Here is a 19,776-nt window from a genome sequence, read left to right on the forward strand (position 1 = left end):
TTGGGAAAAGAAAGTAGTGGTTTGCTTAGAAAGGTGACAATTTCCATAGGGAAAACAGCACATTTGGCCAGGACAACAGAACAGCCCTCTGAGGCTGTCAGGAAAGCCGACCACAAACATGCCAATAAAGAGTTGAATTTGTGTGCATGTGTGTGTGTGTATTTTTAAAAAACTCTGTAAAACAGCATAAGACACATACATGGTCCAAAGCGGCATATTTCCCGTCCTTGGGAAATCAGGAGAACCTTTGTACAGGTTCCTGGGATTGAAGTAATCTCTTTGTAGTGTTCTCAAACACAGAAGAAATGTCAAAAGTCAGCCAGAGGGAGGAGGGGTAAGGGAGGAGCTTTGTGGGTGTGGAAATAAAGGGGTAGAGAAATAGAAATAGGACAGCACATGCAGAAATGCACTGAAGATGTTTAAACATGCACGCAGTGGAGGAAGGAGCGGCGTTAAGATGTCTAAGCTCCTGTGTGCAACTTGGTGAGAGTATTTGCCATGGCAGCCTGCTGCTGTATTTTCGATACTTGGCCATAACCAATTATGCAAGAGAAATAACACAAATGCTATTGATCAATCAAGAGCCAATTGGTCAGTCAGACTTTTCTGAAAGTTGTCAAAACAATGCCCCAAATAATAACTCTTCCAAAGTTTCAGTGAGATTTTAAAAGCTAAGGGTGAAAGACGTGTGACTTCACTCAGACTTGGGAAAACCATCAGGTAAGCCAAGTACTGACAATGCTATTAGTTTATTATTTAAATGACATTTCTCCACACTGGAGACAATGGGCTTGGAAATTGCCCTTTAAAAAGAAAAAGATCTCATGAAGAATCAAATATTTTTGACTTCTTCACACTTGAACTAGATTTCAACAACATCAGGTTAGCTATAAAGTATGTTAGTATTATTTAATGCTTATGAAACAAAGTCATTCCCTCTGATAGCTAAGATTTCTTCTGTTGACAATTTTTTCTTTCAAATACAATTAGACAGGTAGGAAATTATCAAAAATACTTGCCATTAGAAAAATTATCTTAATTCTTGTTAACCCCTGACCTCTTCTTATAAATTGGGAAGTTGAAGAGGCATGCACTGTACCAGTGTTGTTTTTGATTGAGGGTACTGGCCTTTTACAATATCCATTTAAAATGTTCAAATAGTTTGCAAAAGTACATAATACAAAATATTATTGTCTCAAGATTGGAGGTCACATTTAACACACCATACGTGATTCGTCTGTACGTTTACAGAAGTTTAGCGCACACAAAATTGTGCAGATAATGTACTGAAGTCTAAACTTTTACATACACTCAGTTGCATACATAGCAACAAGATACAATAAATTCTAATAACAACCAATAATCAGCCAAATTACTATGTACACATTAGGCAGGAAGCAATTAAACACTGCCTAATAGAATGTCACTTAAATTACTTTTTTCTATGAAACACCCCTCCCCCACTACACACACACACACGCACACACACACACACACACTCTCCCTCTCTCTCACTCTCTCTTTTAATTTTTTTCCTATTACAAACATTAAATTGATGCTTGTGACCACAAACATGGGATATCCCCAAACATCTGGTTTGTCACAGGGCAAGAAGCCACACAGCAACTCAGAATGACTTAAGAGAACAATTTGCCAGACTTGGTTTTTATAAATCAGCTACTAGATGGTGGTTACTGTGAAAGCATATTCAGACTTTCATGTCATGGACTGAAGGAGGAGGAGTAAAAAGCACTAATTAATAGCTTCATAACATTTGCCACTAAGTTAAATATTGGCTTTTTCTAAAATAGAAAATGCATATATCTGGAGAGGAAAGACCCTAGGATAATATTTAAAACAACAACAAACCTGCTACTTGTTTTAACAAAACAGAATATTTTCACAGTCTACCTATCTGATTGCTAAACAAACCAACTGTCCTTTTGAATGACCATTTTACAAATTCATTATTAATGGAAATAGAAGAAATAATTGAAAAAAACAAATATAACTACTGTGTGCAGATGTGGTGGAAAAACCAGAGACCCGAAATCTGGCAAAATCAGTACTTCATAAACAGTCAATGGATTTTTCTAAAAATAATTTTTGCTAATGGCAAAGTTCAACACCTCAGAAAAACTGTGAATTAAGATCTTAGCATAAGTTTCCAAGCTGTACAACATCGTTTCAAATACACTACTCTTGTTGTTTGTAAGGCCGCATTGAAGTTTAGCTTAACAGTCATAAGCCATGTATTTGAACATCTTATGAGAGGTGACTGGTAAAGAAACAAGTTTTTTTTCTCGTTCACCCTACTTCTTGTGAAGAGGTATCATTACTTTCCAAATAGCTCCTTAAAAAATTTCCTTAAAAGTGTGACCAGGAAAAAAAATTCAGCTTTGCTTCACTGAATCATCTGGAAAGATATTTAGACTTTGTAAAGTGACAAAGTAGCACTTTCAATTCTCTGAGAGTGTTCTCTTGTTAATCTATAACTATCCTCTCTAATTGGTATGTTATAGCTCAATAAACAAATAGACCAAGAGATGCACACTCTGCTGTAGCTCTGCTACATATGAAGTGGAGAGAGCTGTAGAATAATGGCATCATCTTTCCAACAAGCATCAATTTTAAGAAGCCAGTGAATTCTGTGTGCTGTTGACATAATTGGGAAACTTAAATGCACTGCAGACCCCTTAACAGTTTGAGTTGATAGTTCTCCAAGAGAAAGTGAGTACCTCTCGGGTGGATCGTGAAGAAGAATATGAAGCCAAGGAGTTGGGGTTTTCTAGTATGCCTCCTTGTCTAAAACTGTTGTCTTCAAGGGAAGAGCTGAACACTCGGGGTGCATGTTCCTGTGGCAGGATAACAATGAATGAGAGGCCAGTCCTCTTTTCCACTTGTCTGGCATGATCTCCTGGCAAGGATATGGTAGGTGTTTGCCAGGTGGCTCCTGGACAAGGTTTTTTTAGGGGAGTACAACAAGGCTTCAGTCATTGCTTTTCATAAAGTGCTTTGGGATCCTTCAGGAATGGGGCTGTAGGAATATTATTACTAACTGGCTTCAAGTTTCAAACCAAATGGAACCATTTTCTCCGGTGTAGTTATTGCTTTGAGCATTAGTGAATGTTCTTAAAATGGAATAGGTCTCATCTTTAAGTATCCACTTCTTAAAATACCCGTTCCCTAGAGTGAATGTTTTTGATTACTGTCTCCCAGGTACCCTCACCAATTAAGATTAGTTAAGATGTGATAGCCTTGTAAATGGTTGCCAAGCATATACATCGGTGACTTACATTTTCCGGGCTGTCCTCCTGATGAATAGACAGAGCGAGTGAAATCAAGATGTCTAGCCCAACATGCACTATGTCAGCCTGGCTGACGACTCTTCTTAGACATTGATGTGAAGATGTATGGTGACAATGGCTACACTCATATGAGATTGTGAGCTCCTTGTGGCCCAGTAGTGCTTCATACTTGATTCTTTCGTGCCCCGCGAGACTCAGAATAGAGACAGACATATGGCAGGGCCTTGGTCATTGATTTTTGGCGGTTTTCACAAATGATGAAGGCTGGATAATACGAGTGAGAGTTAAGCATGTTAGAAAAATCATGGAAAAGAAGATCTGGGACAGGAGAGTTTCCTCCAGAGGCTCCCAGGTTGGGGTTGAAAATAACGAAAGAGAAAAATCCATCATATCCAAAATCAAACCAAACCAAACCAATAGCACTAAACAAAACAAACAAAAACTCCCCAGACATTGTAAAGTCTCTATAATGAGAAGACTGGACAAATGAATAAAGGACTGTGAATCAGAAAACACAATTGTCTCTCACGAGTACGTATTAATTTAGGAGCACGCCCCATGGCTAAGTGGTTAAGTTCGTGCGCTCCACTTTGGTGGCCCAGGGATTTGCCGGTTGGGATCCTGAGCATGGACATGGCACCACTCATCAGGTCATGCTGAGGTGGTGTCTCACACAGCACAACCAGAAATACCTACAACTAGAATATACAACTACGTGCTGAGGGGCTTTGGGGAGAAGAAGAAGAAGAAGAAAAACAGAAGATTGGCAACAGATGTTAGCTCAGGTGTCAATCAAAAAAAAAGAAATTAACTTGCATTTAAGTTCAAGCAATTTAAAAAAAAAGAATGTATTGATTTAAATTAGGCTTATAAGATGTTGCAAAGTGGAGGTACAGCTGGAGGGAACCTACTCGAATAAACACCTAATTAGGGAGGATATAACATTCACTTTTACACAGGAATATTGCTAGGAAAATGCATTTTCAAGTTGGTTAAGTACGCCCTTTAGAATCTAATGTGCATTATTCGTTTCTTGGGCGTGCATCTCTTTTCCTCATAGAAGGTGAAAAAAACAACCCCTTGTCCCCAATATATATTAGTGGGTTTGGATTTAATGCAATTTTACTTCATGAGTCATTATTTCGTCCAGTGTGCCAGAACTTGCTGACAAATGAGGGGCCAGAAGGGCGGGTCAGTCTCTGCTTTTGCTGCCTGTTGAATGCTCCCATCTAATTCACAGTCACAAACTTCCTTCCATGCCATCAGAAAGGTCATGATCAGAGAATCACTTGGTTCCTTAGTTCTTGACAATTGCAGCATGTCATCTCACAAACGCACTCAACAGGTATAATCTGTCTTATAATTAGAAATAAGTAGAAAATGAGTGCAGATGACTTTGTCATTTTTGTTATTAAAGAGGAGTCATATGGTATGTAATTTGAAATGACTTTTGTCCAAATTTGCTTTTTAATTAACTAACTTAGCTTAGATGTCTATTAGGTGAAATTTGTATTTCCTGGCAACAAGAAGCCCTGTGATATTGGAAATCTGTTAAGTAAAAGTTGAGAAAAGGAGTTGAATTTGGAAATAGAAGTAGATAGATGATCTGCAAACTAGGTAAATAGCCTATAGACAATCAAGAGTTGACTAGGTATGTACCAATTCCCAGTGGGACAGCCTGCATAAAGGGAAGCGTTCTGGGTCCTGACCTTAACTCTGAGACTAAAAGCTCTGTGACCTTGAGCAAGTCACTTAACTCTCTGGACTTTAATTGCCTCATTTGTAAAGGTGAGGACTTAGACTAATTTTATGGTCCCTTTTAGCTCTAGCACTCCATACATATAGAATTCACCTAGAACAGAAGAAAACTGCATTTTAACGTCCTCCCAGGCATGGAAAAGGAACTGCAGTGATTCTGATCAAGATTCTTTGGGAGGTTCATTGAGTATAAAATCTCTTAAAAAAATAAAGACTGTGCTCTGGGCTTTAGTTTTCTAATGACCATAGGCCACGGGCCAAATTTGTACCTTTCCTCCAGGGTAATTATTTGTGTTCAAATGAAATGTTTTAAAAATGGAAGGGATCAGAATAACATCACGAACAGGGGACTTTGTATGAACTCCCATGAGGAGGAATGGGAGAATTGTGAGGACAGGGGTAGGGCCGTAAAGAGCAATATTTAACTAAAATGCCTGTTAAGCAGAAAAGGACCATTTAGAATATCAGTGAACTGAATGGGTCTTGGCTCTAGGAAATGAGAGAAGGCTCATGCCTTTTTTGAATATGTACTGTGATTTCTCTTTGATTCCGGTTTCTAGTTTGTGAGAAAGGCAGGTGGAGGCAATGAGACCAAAGCAGGATTTTTAAGGTGTCTGTGAGCCTAGTCTTGAAGCCACTGACAGTGCCTTCTAAGGAAAGATTTTCCCTGAGGCCAGGGGGCTAGCTGATCTCAGGGCAAAACTGACTTTGGAAGGGGCCCTTTGAGAAGGGGAAGGCAGAAACTCAAGGATGTGTGGGTGGGTAGATGTGCCTGTATGGCTGTAAGGACTCCCTCACTGCCTGGCCATGTCTGAAGCGTATTTACTTTCTTGTTCAATGACACTTCCATTACCTAAGAATCTGGAGCAGATGCACTGTCATTTTCAGACACAGCCACCATGGACTTACTTATTTTAGGATTGTAAAGGAAATACATTTTTGCTTATGACTCTCTTCGTTCCCTTGTCTTGTCTATAATCCGGGCTTTCACTTAACTCAGCTGTCTCCTTGCACCCTGGAATAATATATGGCCCATTTTCATGCTTGAATGGAAGCTGAGTGTGCAGGAAGGGTTGTTTCTGGCCCTAGTCTATCTTTGCAAGACAGAGCTAGAGGAGAAGCATCCTCTACTTTTGTTTCTGGAGGTTTCCACACAGCATCAAGCAAAGAAAAGTCCTGTCTTAGGCCTACCTCATCAGCCCCTGTGGGGCTGATGGATAAATTGGCTTTGGTGAGCTGCTGACAACCTTGCACTTTGGAATGACTTGGTTTAGCCCACAGGGAACTCAGGACTAGTCCACTTGACCCTGTGCCCTAGAGACACAACCTGGGCATTTTTGCCCAAACTCTTCTAAAGGTTTGGAATGGAAGGAAAAATAACGCTAATCTTATTTTCTTCTACAGAACTCCTCCCCATCAATTGCAAATTTGTGAAAGAGTCCTAAACCCAGGAATCAGATTACAGAGTCAGCTGCAGAACTGAGGGTGGGTCCCTGGGGTACCCTACCTCAGACAAAGGTGCCACCAACAGGGTGGCATGTTTGAACTGTTGTGTCGAGGACTCCTGTTGATACAAAAGCTCTTCTATGCCCTGTGTAGGCTGAACTGGGAATGACACTGGCAATTCTCGCCTCCACCCCAACTCTAAAAAAGAGGGACTTGCACCTGTAACCTTTAGATTCTTAACGTTCAAACCATTTGAAAATGGATGGAGACACGGTAGGGGCAGGCATGGGGTAGGGTGATGGAAGATGCAGGGACTTGCAGTGGAACGTGGACAGCCAGTTGCGGACCTCCCTAAAGCATGCTGCTGAGTATTTCTGACACTGGGGAGGTGGTGGGACCCTCCGGGCTCATCTCTGGGCCCGAGGGGCTGGGCAGGCGGGAGTGGCCTCCAGGGGCCGGGCTCAAGCCGGCCCAGGGCTTTGCGTCCACCAGGGCGGCAGGGTAGGGCTCCACGTAGATGCGGCGGACCGAAGGCCTCGGGTCCTGAAAGCTGCTCTTCCGCTCCTCAGGGAGGCTCGCGGCGTGTGCCAGAGCCACGCCTCGCGGCCCATCAGGGGCGGGTCTGAGCTGCTCGGCCTCCCTGGGCTCCTGGGTCAGAACACACGCCCGGGACAGGTGTTGCGTGTAGATGCCGTCGGACAGCGACAGCGACTGCGTCTCGCTGTGCATGCGCAGCCAGCGGTGGTGGCGGCTGAAGCCGCCGTAGTGCGGGTGCTTGGTCGGCTTCCGCTTTCCCAGGAAGCCCAGCGGCGGCCGCGCGCCCGGCGCCATCTTGGCGTGGTTCTTGGCTGCGAAGCTCGTGAGGCTGAGACTGTGGAGGCACTCGGCACACGCGTGGTCGGGATCCGGCCCCGGGCCCCGGCGCTGGGCATCCTGGCTCGGCCCCAAGGGAGTCTTCATGTCGTGCACCTGCAGGACGTCGGGGGCGCTGCCGCTGAGGCCGCTTCGGGCCTGCTGGGCGATGTCGTGCGACGACAGGTAGACCAGGTCCAGGTCTCGGGGGCTCAAGGCGTCGCTGGAGTCGTAGTCGCTGTCGGTAGGGAGGAAGACTTCTGAGCAGCCTTCTTCATCGGAGCAGGGCTGTGAATCTGCAAAGCCAGGGACTGAGGTTAGAAAAATGACACACTTGGCCAGGGCCTGCTTCGTGGGCGGAGCGCGCCTGTGGTTGGGCCCTCCCCACCCCAGTGCCCAGAAGGGCCCTGTGCCTCCCTGAATGGTCAGCTCTCCCCTCTTGAAATTATTAATACTTGTCGAAAAAGGGGCCCCACGTTTTCGTAGTGCACAGGGCCCTGCAAGCTTTGCATTGGATCCTGTTCTTGGGTTAAGGGAAAAGAAGGAGAGGGACTCTGGCAGGTCCAGCCTGACAGCGGCAGAGGAAAGCATGGCTTCGTCACCCGCATACGATTTTATTATGCACTGGGCACGTGTAGAGAGGATGAAACAGGAAACAAAGCCGGATACTGTTCACATATTCATTCCCTATTCTGATTTCAGAGATGATTTTTGCATTTGACAAAGTAGCAAGAACTTAAAAGGGGGAAGGAAGAAGAGGAGGCCCTATGGCGGCCCAAGTTGGGGAAACCTGGTTTCACATCCTAGCTATCTTCCACCTACTTGCTCTGTGATCTTGGGAATGTTACTTAACTTCTTTGAGATTCAGGTTTCTTATCTGTAAAATGGAGATGGTAATAAAACTTCTTACTTAGGGTGACAGTAAAAAATAAATCGGTTATGAATATACACACCGTGTTGTCAAGTGTTTAAAAAGACAAAAAAAAAAAAAAAAGGCCAAAAAACCACACAGAAACCCAAAAGCAGAAGTAAAATCAGAGGCGAAAAAAAAATAAGCCTCAAAGTGCATACTGTAAAGACTATAAGTGAGCCGCAAGGTTAGTTCTATAATAGATATTGGTCAGTTAATGCACTAGTTGTTTATATCTTGTTCCCCCTAATCAGGTTGTATGTCTCTGGAGGGCAAAGACCATCTTAAAACCTTTTGCATTTCTCTCAGAACTCAGCCCATAGTAGCTGGTTGGTAAATATATGCTAATTTTGAAAGCATTCAAGTGCTCTTAAAATGAGAAATCTCTAATCTAGAAATCTAAGGCAATCTCAATAAAAAGATCTCCATAGGATGTTTAAATAGAATTTAGTAAGTTGATTTTTAAATTCATCTGGAAGAGAAAATTTATGAGAATAGTCAACAACTTTTTTTTTTTTAAAGATACAATAATGAGGAGGGTGATTTACCAGACGTCAAAACATACTATAAGGCTTTGGTAATTAAAACTTTGTAGTATTGGTGGACAGATGGATCTACAGAGCAGAAAAAGAAAGTTCAGAAATAGCCTTAATTCTGGGTGATAATTTAACATGTGGTCAAGATAACATTTCAAAGTAGGGGAGTGAATAGATTATTCAGTATATAGTGTTGGGACAACTGGTTACCCCTTTAGCAAAATAATTAGAGAAAATCCTACCTTATACCATATATAAAAATAAATTTCATGTAGTTTAAATATAACAGGCAAACCTTACAAGTATTAGAAGACAATATGTTGTAATTTGGGATGGGAAGGTCTTTCTAACAAGACAAAACCCCAGAAGTCAGAAAAGAAGTGACTGATAAATTTGACTACATCAAAGTTTAATAGTTTGTAAAACAAATGATACCATAAACAAAGTAAAAACTAAGTGATAGATTGGAAGAAAGTAGTAATAATATCTATAACAAAAGATTAATATCCTGAGTATGTAAAGAACTCCTATAAATCAGTAAGAAGACATTCCAAATGGGCAGAGGATAACTGAAAATTCAAAGAATAATTAATACAAATGGCTGATACCAACATAATAAAGATGCTCATCTTAGACTATAATTACCAATTTGATAGTAATTAGAGAAATGCAAATTAAAACAATAATGAGGCATTTTCTGTCCATCAGATTTGTTAAAAATAAAAAAAGAGTGATAATCTCATGTGTTAGTGATGTGTGGGAAATCAGGGACGTGCATATAATGATGGTGGGAATGTAAACTGATACAACTCTTTGAATAGCAATTTGGTAGAATGTTTTAAAAATGTGTGTATCATTTGTTTCTGCAAGTGCTTTTTTAGATATCTAAGTTTGAGAAGTTGTCACTGTGTATTCATGGTGGCATTTACAAGTTATTTACTGCAACATCATTTATAATAGTGAAAAACTAGAAATGATCTTATGGCTGGGACTCCTGTGAAAGGAAGATTTAGAGGCACAGAAGCATTAAGAAAAGAAACATAGTTAAAGAAAAGAGAAACAGTTTACGCAAATTTCTGCAGGGGACTTCAAATTCAGTACTAGCTTGCTGACTAAAAAATACAACAAATATTCAAAGTAAAAACCTACAGGGTGACAGGTTAGTTTGTTCATGGTGGAAAATGAACATGATTATCATAAGACTATTGTAAACTTCAGGGAAAAATTTTGTTTTGTTAGGGAGTCAGTCATTTACACAAATGGCATTAAGGTTTCTTCTATTTTAGTGAGTAGAACCAGATGTAATGCCTGGATTTTTTTCCACGTTTGTTTCAGAGTCAGGGTCTGAAGTGCTGCTTTTCTTTTTTTTCTTCTTTTTCCTGATTATAGAAGATGATGTGTGTGCTTACTTATTGGCTGGGCAAGACTTGCTGAGCAGTTTTGCTCTCTCAGTGCTGGCTGCTACCCAATATCCATTATCCTTTTTTAGTTACAAATTCTTAAATTTTGTTTGAGAGAGGAATGCACTCACGTAAAACACCATGTGTCTCAGCTTCCCTTGCAGCTAGGCATAGTCACATAACTAAGTTCTGGCCAATGAGATAGAACTGAAAGTATTGTATGAAACTTCTGGAAGGCTGCATAAAGGGAGCTGATTTAGGTGGGAGATAGGCCATTTTGTTTTTCCTCTTTCTTTCCAGTTGTCCGTAACAAGATGTGTTGGCTGGGCTCGTGAGGCAACCTTAGAAAAAGAAGTCATGTGCTAGGATGGTGGAGCTGAAAAATGGAGCATGCTCTCTGAAGACCATGGAGTGCACATGCCAACCTTATTGTCAACCTCTGGGCTTCTTTGATACAAGAGAGAAATAAAGTATCTTGTGTTTACAACACTCTTATTTTGGTTTTCTGTAACATGGATCCAAACTTAATCCTAACTGATACAAACTTAAGTATCCATTATTAGGAGAATGTTTTAAAAATTGGGGCACATTCATGCTATGGAATATTATCCAGCAGCTATAAAGAATGAGATCAACCCATATGGTGTTCTTTAACTAATGGCTACCAAAAGGGACTCCTTTTTCACTTTTTTGGGTTCTACTCATCTGTTCAAGGTTTCCCTTGAACCTTTCCTTCCTTAAAAAGCATCCCTCAACTGTTGCAGAAAGGATTGCTCACTTGTCTGCACTTTTGTAACACTTTTGCTTCCATTATCCTTTGGCACTTATCCTGTATAGACTTGTAATCATTAGTTATCTTTTTTAATGAAAATATAACATGCTGGTTTCCTGGTTAGACTGGAGCCTTCTTAGGGCAAAGATATTTAATTAATTAATTCATTCAACAATGAAGATTCCGTTTTGCTTCAGCTCCTGTTTTAACAGAAACACTGTGCTTGGTGTCTGAGTGAATATAAAATTAATAAGAAATTATCTGTCTCCAGGGAGGTTACTGTTTTAATGGAAGTATAGGGCATGTATGCATCTATGAGACTGTGGAAGATCATACATTTTATAAGAGAAGCGAATAAGATGCAGATTTATAGGAAAGAGATCACATTTTATTGGGATGAGATTGATAAAAATACTCTATCATCTCTTATTTATTTTTTCCCTCCATTCATCTCTGTTCTCTGTCTGTATTAATTTATTTCTTCATCCACTTTCAAAAAGTGATTTAAGCAGCTTTTAATAATAAATATGCAAACTATGATGAGAGGATTAGAAACCAGAGAGAAAGAGGAAATAGTACAAGTAATCCTATTTGACTACAAAGTGGGAGCAGGAATGGAATTTTGGGAAAATGAAGTTGCAAGAGTAGGATGCCAGCAATTACACTCTTGGGAATTTATCCTGAAAATTTCAGGCTTATTTTCATGCAGAAACTTGCCCATGAATGTTCATAGCAATTTTATTTGTGTTAGCCCCCAATTGGGAACTACCCAAATGTTCTTCAGTGGATGAGTGGTTAAAAACCTGTGGTACATCAGTGTCATGGAATACTACTCATCAATAAAAATAATTCAGTTTATGTAACATTCTTGAAATAATTATAAGATGGACAGGTTAGTAGCAGCCAGGGGTAGGGATGAGGGGATGAGTAAGGCTATAAAGGGTTAACAGAGGGAGCGTTGTGTTTATGGTACAGTTGAGTATCTTGATTATGGTGGTGATTACCCAAGGTTACACGTATGATACAATAGTGTAGAGCTATACAAGCAAGCTGCATGCCTCTGTGCATGTGCACACACATGCACTAGTGTATGTATAACTGGTAAAATCTGTATAAGCTCTATGGATTATACCAGCTTCTTGATACTGTACAAGAGCTGTGTAAGATGTTAACATTGGGGAGGGGCTGGGAGAAGGGTACATGGGAATTCCTGTACATTTCTTTGCAATGTACTGTTTTTATAATTATTTCAAAACAAATGGTTAAAAGAGGGAATTTAAGTTTTTTAAAAAGGTAGGTTGGATCCAGAGGAGAGTTGTGAATGCCTATATAAGGAGTTTATACCTAATTTTGTAGCCACTGGGTGGTCGTTATTGATGAATTCTGAAGTAATTGACAAGATGAGAGCTGTGATTTAGGATAATTATGTAACAGGTAGTATGTGAAATGAACTGTATGAGCAGGAAACAGACAGAAGGGAGGCCAGCTAGGAGGCTGTGGTCCAAGCTTGCTTCCTTTAAATATTTATCTTTTCCAGGTTGTGGGGCTGAGCAAGAGTGGTAGTTATGAAGAGGAAAATAAAAGTCCATAAAAGTCATTCATTCAAAGATGTTTACTGTGCAACTAGTTTGTGCTAGACAGAAATAGTCTCTGCTTTCAAGCAGCTCATAAGAGCATGGATTAGACAATGTCAGAAAATACATAAGATTAATTTCAGATGTTGCAAGGTTCTATGAAGAAAATGAAACTAGAGAATGACTTGGGAGGAAGCTTCTTTTGATAAGGTAGCCAGGGGAGGAATCTCTGTAGTAGAGGGAGTCTAGATGAGCCCTCAATGATCAGAAGGAACCAGCTATGTGAAAGTTTTAAGGAAGAGTGTTCCAGATAACTTGGAGAAGCAAGTGCAAAGGTCCTGAAAGGGACTAGTAGGTTTCAAGCTTTGGTGCCTAGAAGAAAGGAGTAGCATTAAACCAGAGGAGTTAAATTTCAGCAGTGGATTTGGGCAGGGTTGGGTAGTGAAAGAGATAGTAAATTTAATTTAGGACAGACTGAGCTTGAGAGTTTGGCCAAAACATCCAGGAAGAGATGGAATGGGAGCCTGGTGGGGTAGCAAGGTTGAGGGAAGATGTTTGTGGGTAGAGAAGAAGGAACCACTGGAGAGGGAACTGTTGAAGATATGAGTGAAGGATATAACAAGGACGGGTGATCACTTGCAAGCATCAGTGCTGGCATTGGTCTTTAGTGAAAAAGATGGAAGGACATGTGATTAGAGGAGAAGAAAGATAAAAGAGATTTTCAAGTTAAACAGAGACAACTAGATAAAGGCTTGGGCTGAATGACTTTGGTATTCTTAAAACAAGTTTTAGACAATACTGTTCCTTATCATTTTTTTTGTTTTTGAGGAAGATTAGGCCTGAGCTAACATCTGCCACCAGTCCTCCTCTTTTTGCTGAGGAATACTAGCCCTGAGCTAACATTCGTGCCCATCTTCCTCTATTTTATATGTGGGATGCTGCTGCAGAGTGGCTTGATAAGTGGTGCATAGGTCCATGCCTGGGATCTGAACTGGTGAACCCCGGGCCGCCAAACTGGAGGGTCCATAGCTAACTGCTAGGCCACCGGGCCAGCTCCTGCTTTTCTCTTATCTTTAGTGGGAAAAATTGGGCATCACAAATAACGGGGTCTCAGAACTGTTGGTTGTTTTTGATGATGGCAGTGATGGGTACCATAGGGGTGATGAGGAAGAGAGGTTAACTGAAGATTCAAAATTGGGCTGGAAATAAGATCCATGCAAAGAATTGATAATTGACTTTGGTTGAACTTCCCTCTCTAGCTGATCACTGTTGTTTATTCGGCTGTCACATGCATTCGTGTCCACAATAGTAATAAGAATGCCTCATGTTCACTTAGTGCTCACTGTGGGCCAGCCATTATGCTAAGTGCTCTAGGTTCTTTATGTTATTTAATGCTTACAACAATTCCCATTTTGCAGGTAAGAATACTGAAGTTTAGGCTTATTAAATTTTCCAATTGATATGGCTGAGAAGTGGCAGAATAGGAACCCACCTGCAGATTTGTCCCTCTCCGGAGCCCTGCTATGCTGCCATTCACCTTAGCACCACTCATTATGTGGTCATTTGTTATAGCAGCCACAGGAAACTAATACAAGACCTAATATGTTTCTCTAGCTGCAACTAAGAACCTAATTAACATAATTGTGTGGGTACCACACAGAGTGGATTAGATGAAGCAGGTCCTGGCCCTCAGGAAGCTTTCCAAATAAGGTCACATTCACAGTTCTGAGGGTTAGGACATGAACATATCTTTGGGGGCCACCATTGAAACCACTAGAAGCCTGATAGTAAAAATGACTGTAACTAGAAACAACTGCTGAGGAGTTTGTGATACTTTTTTCTCCTTTCTAGCCCTTAGTCAGGCCAAGCACTCAGCAAGAAGAGTTTGCACTTTGTCCTCTCGGCATACCGATAGTGAGCATTTATTGTTTGCAGGAGACTAAGGAGTGTATGAACGTGTGCTTTAAAGGGCTGACGTTCTAGTATTTCAATGGAACATCATATTTTAAGACAGTCTCTCAGGAAAAGCCTGTGCTGATTTCCCCAGGTAAGGGTAGTTGCTCAGGTGAAGAAGTTCTCTTCGCTCTTAACTGCATTTTACTGTATCTCTGTTACTGCATTTATCAAGGTCTATTACAGATTATTCATTTGCATGTTGGTCTCCCTCATTGAGCTATGAACTCTAGAGGGCATGCACTGTGTCTTATTCATTTCTGCTTAGTAAATGTTGGAAGTCAGTAAAGGAATGGACTAAGGAAGGAGTCAAGCAAAGGAACATGTAGAATCTTCTGTATTTCCCAGATCGTCTACTCTGAACATGGACGTATGAGCAGACCATGAGAACCTCCTAACTAGGCTGTGACTTAATCATCGTTGTATTATTAGTCTCTTGTGCTGTATCTGGTGTATACAAGGCTCTCAGCAAAGTATGCTGAGTTGAATTGGAACTGAAACAAATATGGAAATCTGGGGGCATAAAGAGTAGTGATATTTGATTGCCTCTTAAAAACAATGCTGAAAGCAGCCTGAAAAGATCTGATTTACTTAATCTGCCATAGAAATCTTAAAAACAATCACCTAAATCATTTAGCTTTATATTTGGTGTACTTGACTTAAGCATTAGCCCAGTTGTAGCAGAAAGAGCAACTGTCTTAAAATTAGGCAAACCTGGGCTGAAGTCCTGTCTGAGCATATACTGTGTATATGATCTTGAGCACATCTCTTAGCCTCTCGGAACTTTTGTTCATCTGTAGCATGTAGGTAATTATATTGCCTATCTTCCGTAGGTACTGTGAGGATTAAATAAGTTTGTTAAAAATACTTTAAGTGCCTTACAAACAGAAGGTATTAGAATTAGCAAGATCTTTTCCATCCTTAGAGAATAACTAGAAAACATATTAAGAGGTGACACATTAAAATAAACCAGTAATTAAACACACATTAAACCAGTAATCAGATAAACATCAAGATTTTTTAGTGAGATTGCTGTTGATAATAAAGGGGAACAATATTTTCTTGTATGTTGTCTTGTGTTGTGATGATCTGGTCTAGTACTGTATTTCATAACAGATTTAGCAGTGAATTAGTAAATGATATAACTTCTTTGCTATAACTCACAGGAAGGAGCAAGGGAGGTAGAAGGTAAATCAAGAGAAGAGCTAGTTAGAATTATAGTAACCCAGCAAGGAGTTGAAAATGGGGCTTGGATATGGAGTAGTAAATATTATCTTGTAGGTTCATGGACCCACACTTGGGAAACACGGCTTTAGTGGGAATCTAAATATTTGACTTCCATGGTGGTTGTATTATTTATTATAAGGCTTAGTGGAACCTATTGCTTAGAGTGGGATACCCCTCCCAGAACAAGCTGGGAAAATCTCCAGGATGCCAGCCAGGGCACTGAGGAGAGTTTCCAGGGACTTAGGCCACTGCCACTCCCTCCCTTCCTGGAAAAGAATGCAAAGTGCAGCTTCTATCCCCAGATCCAGGCCTTATGCTCCATTAAGCATTGTAGGCACCTTGCCCAGTTGTTATTTTAATAAACCTAGTTGTGCTCCTCAATTTCCCTTAGAGGGCCCACTGGCCAGGCCAGCACTGGTAGAACCTTGTATTTCCCCTCTGGTTGACCCAGGAGCCATTTGATGAAAGTTCTGTCCATAGTATTAGTGCTGGTTTAGGAAGTTTGGCTTTCTTGCCATTGTAATGGGTGTTGCAACTCCTGGTCTCTGTGGTTCAGATCAACAACAGCAGAGTAGAGTTGATGTGGATTTTGAGCGCGTTATGGGGAGATGGCATTTCAGGAAAGAATAATTGATTTAAAGCCATTGCTTTTCTCTTAAAGGCAGGGGGCATGGCAGGACAGAAAGAAAGCAATGATAAGCAGTATTTGCCCTAAAAAATCTATCTTCACATTTTTAATGTATCACTGTCCAAATTTATAAATTTTTTTGTGCTTCATTGAATCTACTTCCACTGTGTTTGAGTAGGATTTAAATAATTTATAAATAAAGAATTTTAATAAATCTCTCATCAGGCCTTGGCTAGAACCTTGGGATTTGCTCACCTTCTAATTTCCCAAGAGAAAAATCATCTTCAGACTCCTGTTGATTTTTTTGGGCTGTTTAGTTTATTCCATAGTGTTCTTAACATCTGGGAAAAGGTTACCAGGAAGATTAGGAAGATTTACATTTGGAAGATGAGGATAATCTTCAAATGCGCCTGAAAGGAAACAACGCCCCCCTCTCCTCTGTTGCCTCACCCATTCGTCACTAGGAGAAATAGCATTATTGGAAAAAAAAATTGCTGCTGCCTGTGACCACTATACCCACAGAAAAGGAGTGGGAGAGAAAATACCCATGTGACGGACCAAATCATTCCACCCCCTGCCTTGAGCTGCCTTTTCTAGGAGCCAACTTTCCCCCTTGGGTCCTTGGGAGATTCTTAATTTTAATTGACTCAGAGGAGTTTTACTTTGACTTTGAAAACCACACAGAAATGGGAAGTAAGTTAAAGAGTTCCACTCTCCCTCCCCCTCCCCCTGCCTGAACACACAAAGATAGATACAAACAAATCCAAGGTACTCAACAGCCTTAAAACAGAATCTTGGGCTGGCACCAGAGTCTAGGTTTGTGATAGGCTCTGTATTTGCAGCAGGCTCCTCAGAAGTTAGGTGAACCCTACCCACACAGAATGGAGTTGTGTTGCAAACTTTGCTCTGTGAGCAACCCAGTGGGGATATTTTTCTAAATTGGATTTTTTCCTCTTCATGAATTGTTTCCAAACAATTAAAAGTAGACACGCTATTGAGGAGGACAGAGTATGTGGGAGTAGATTTCATTCTCTGAAATGATTTTGGTTTTGTGAGGGGATAGGACGCTAAATATTTCTCCTAGCTCTCAACAGTTTCCCTGTCACTGGGTTCTATTTTTCATATGCTGCCCTCCACATCTTTGTGTTTCACAGCTCATAGAATCTTGGCTTCAGAGAAATAAATGGACCCAAGAGAGAGTTATATTTTAAGAAACAGAATGATGGTTGCTCACATTTTAAGTTAATAATAAAATCTGAATGTAATTGGCCAGATCCTCGCAGCAGAGAGTGTGTGTAACCCATCATCTGGCCACTGTGAGAGTTTGGCACTTCTGTGGCACAGGAGAGGCCACCCTCATACAGCCAGGAGGACCCACTTAGGACCCTGTGGCCAAGAGAAGATTAAACATTGGGAAAGTTCTGTGAGCAGAGAGGGCAGACAAGGGCTGTGAAGTTGGAAGTAGAATTGAAGAGTTGTTGTAGAATTATGTGAATGGTGGAACAACAGAGGGCATATCTATCCTGCGTTTAAAAAATGCGCTTTCCACCCTATACTTCTCTAGCTAACTGCCCTCCCTCCCTCTTCCCTTTCACAACCAAGATTTTGAAGACTGTATCCTTCCTGGTCCCACTTGTTTACCTCAATGTACTCTCTGATCTACTTGGGTTCAGTTTCTGTCTCCTTCCCTTCACAAACTACTATCATCAAGATCACTGATTACTGATGACTTCCTTGTTCAAAAGAAAACAAAATAGAAGCTTTTCAGTTTTATTTAACCTCTCACCATCATTTGACATGCTTTAATTTCTGTGACACTACTCTCTTGTTTTTTATCTTCTTCCTTTGGTTGCTCCTTCTTAGTTTAAGAAGTCTTGCTGTTCCATTCCACAGGGATCCTTCCATTGTCTCCTCTTCTTACTCTACATACTCTCTCTAGGAGATCCCAAGCATTTTGTAGCTACATCATTCATATGTCAGCAATTCTTAAATCTATATTATTAGTCCATTTCTCTTTCCTGAACTCCAGACCCCATACATCCTGTTTTCTCTTGAACATTTCTTTCTGTATGGAATGTTCCAAAGCTAACTCAAATTCAGCATGCCCAGCTACCCAAGCTTGTTTTTCCTCCTGTCTAACCTTTTTTTTGTAAATGGCATGAGATCCTGAGGCACTCAAGCCAGAAAACTTGATATCTCCTCTGTTTTTTTTTTTTTTTAATTGATCTCCCTGCTTCCAACATTGTCTCTCTATGGTCTCTTCTCCAACAGACAAATTGATTTTAAAGAGTAATTCAGACCATATTAATCCTTACTTAAAACTATCTAATAGCTTGCCATCACAAGTAGAATAATATCCAGACTTCTTACCATGGCCCCACTTGATCTGGCCCCTGCTTTTCTCTCTACCCCCTCTCTCTCCACTAGCCCTTTTGTTTTTTTTTTACTTTGATCCAATGACGTTGGCCTTCTTTGCATCCCTCACCCACCTCATGGCATTTTACTGTTTTATTGTCTGGAATATTCCAACTTCAGGCCTTTGCATTACTGGCACCTTTTTCTTTGGTTGGTTCAAATGTAACCTTCACATATAGGTCTCTGCTGACCATCCTAGTGAATTCAGCACTCTCCCTGCCCACCCTGATTGCTGTTTTGTATTATACATTGGAATTTTCACTATCTGAAATTCTCTTGTTTGTTTAGGTTTTCATTGTTTGTCATTCTTTCTAGAATGTAAGCTCTATGGGAGCAGACTTGCTTTGTTTATCACTATATCTCTGTTACCTCAAAGAGTGCCCGGAAGATAGCGGGTAACCAACAACTATTTTTTTTAATGAAAAAAAAACCCCCCAAAACGAATGAACAATATTCTTGGATCCTGAGTTGGCCATACTGCTTGCAGTTCCCTGAAGCACAACATTCTGCTTCCTCTGCCTATAATCCTCTCCTCTTTTCTCTTTTTTAGTTCAACTCCTGCTTATCCTTCAGTACTTGACTTTGTCACTTCCTCCAGGAAGCTCTCTTTGATCTTACGAATTTACGGTTAACACCTACAATATACTCCCTAGCACCTTATATATATCCTCATCATAGTACATAGACAATTTCCATGAAGGTTTTTGTTAATATATCTCTCTTCCCCATGAGACCAGCTTCTGGCAGGGGTGGTATGTTATTTGTATCCCCGACCTAGTGGGAATCTATAAAAATACACTTGAGAAACTCTTCAAACAAGTCTTCTGTTGACTTATTTGGTAAATCATAGAAGTCTTTGGTAATGTAAATTAGCTGTCTCAAGTTCTTCCACTTGTTAAGTTTTGATTTTTAGACATTGAGGTTTTTAAAACATAGGAGCATATACAAACTTACTTATAAAAAAGGCTCATATCCCCACTAAAGTTTTCTATAATAA

At 40.5% G+C, this 19,776-nt stretch overlaps 1 protein-coding gene across 1 annotated transcript in view; it reads right to left on the bottom strand.

Moving 5' to 3' along the window:
• Window positions 1-6,568: 6,568 nt before the first annotated feature.
• The window catches only part of ANKFN1 (ankyrin repeat and fibronectin type III domain containing 1), a 319,561-nt gene continuing 306,353 nt past the window's right edge, over window positions 6,569-19,776 (bottom strand). The window contains exon 20 of the mRNA XM_046677042.1: window positions 6,569-7,660. Coding sequence (XP_046532998.1) covers window positions 6,864-7,660 — 797 coding nt within the window. The 3' untranslated portion in view covers window positions 6,569-6,863. The remainder of the gene's footprint in view (window positions 7,661-19,776) is intronic.

This window comes from Equus quagga, chromosome 11 (genome assembly GCF_021613505.1).
Source record: "Equus quagga isolate Etosha38 chromosome 11, UCLA_HA_Equagga_1.0, whole genome shotgun sequence".
Classification (NCBI taxonomy): Eukaryota; Metazoa; Chordata; class Mammalia; order Perissodactyla; family Equidae; genus Equus; species Equus quagga.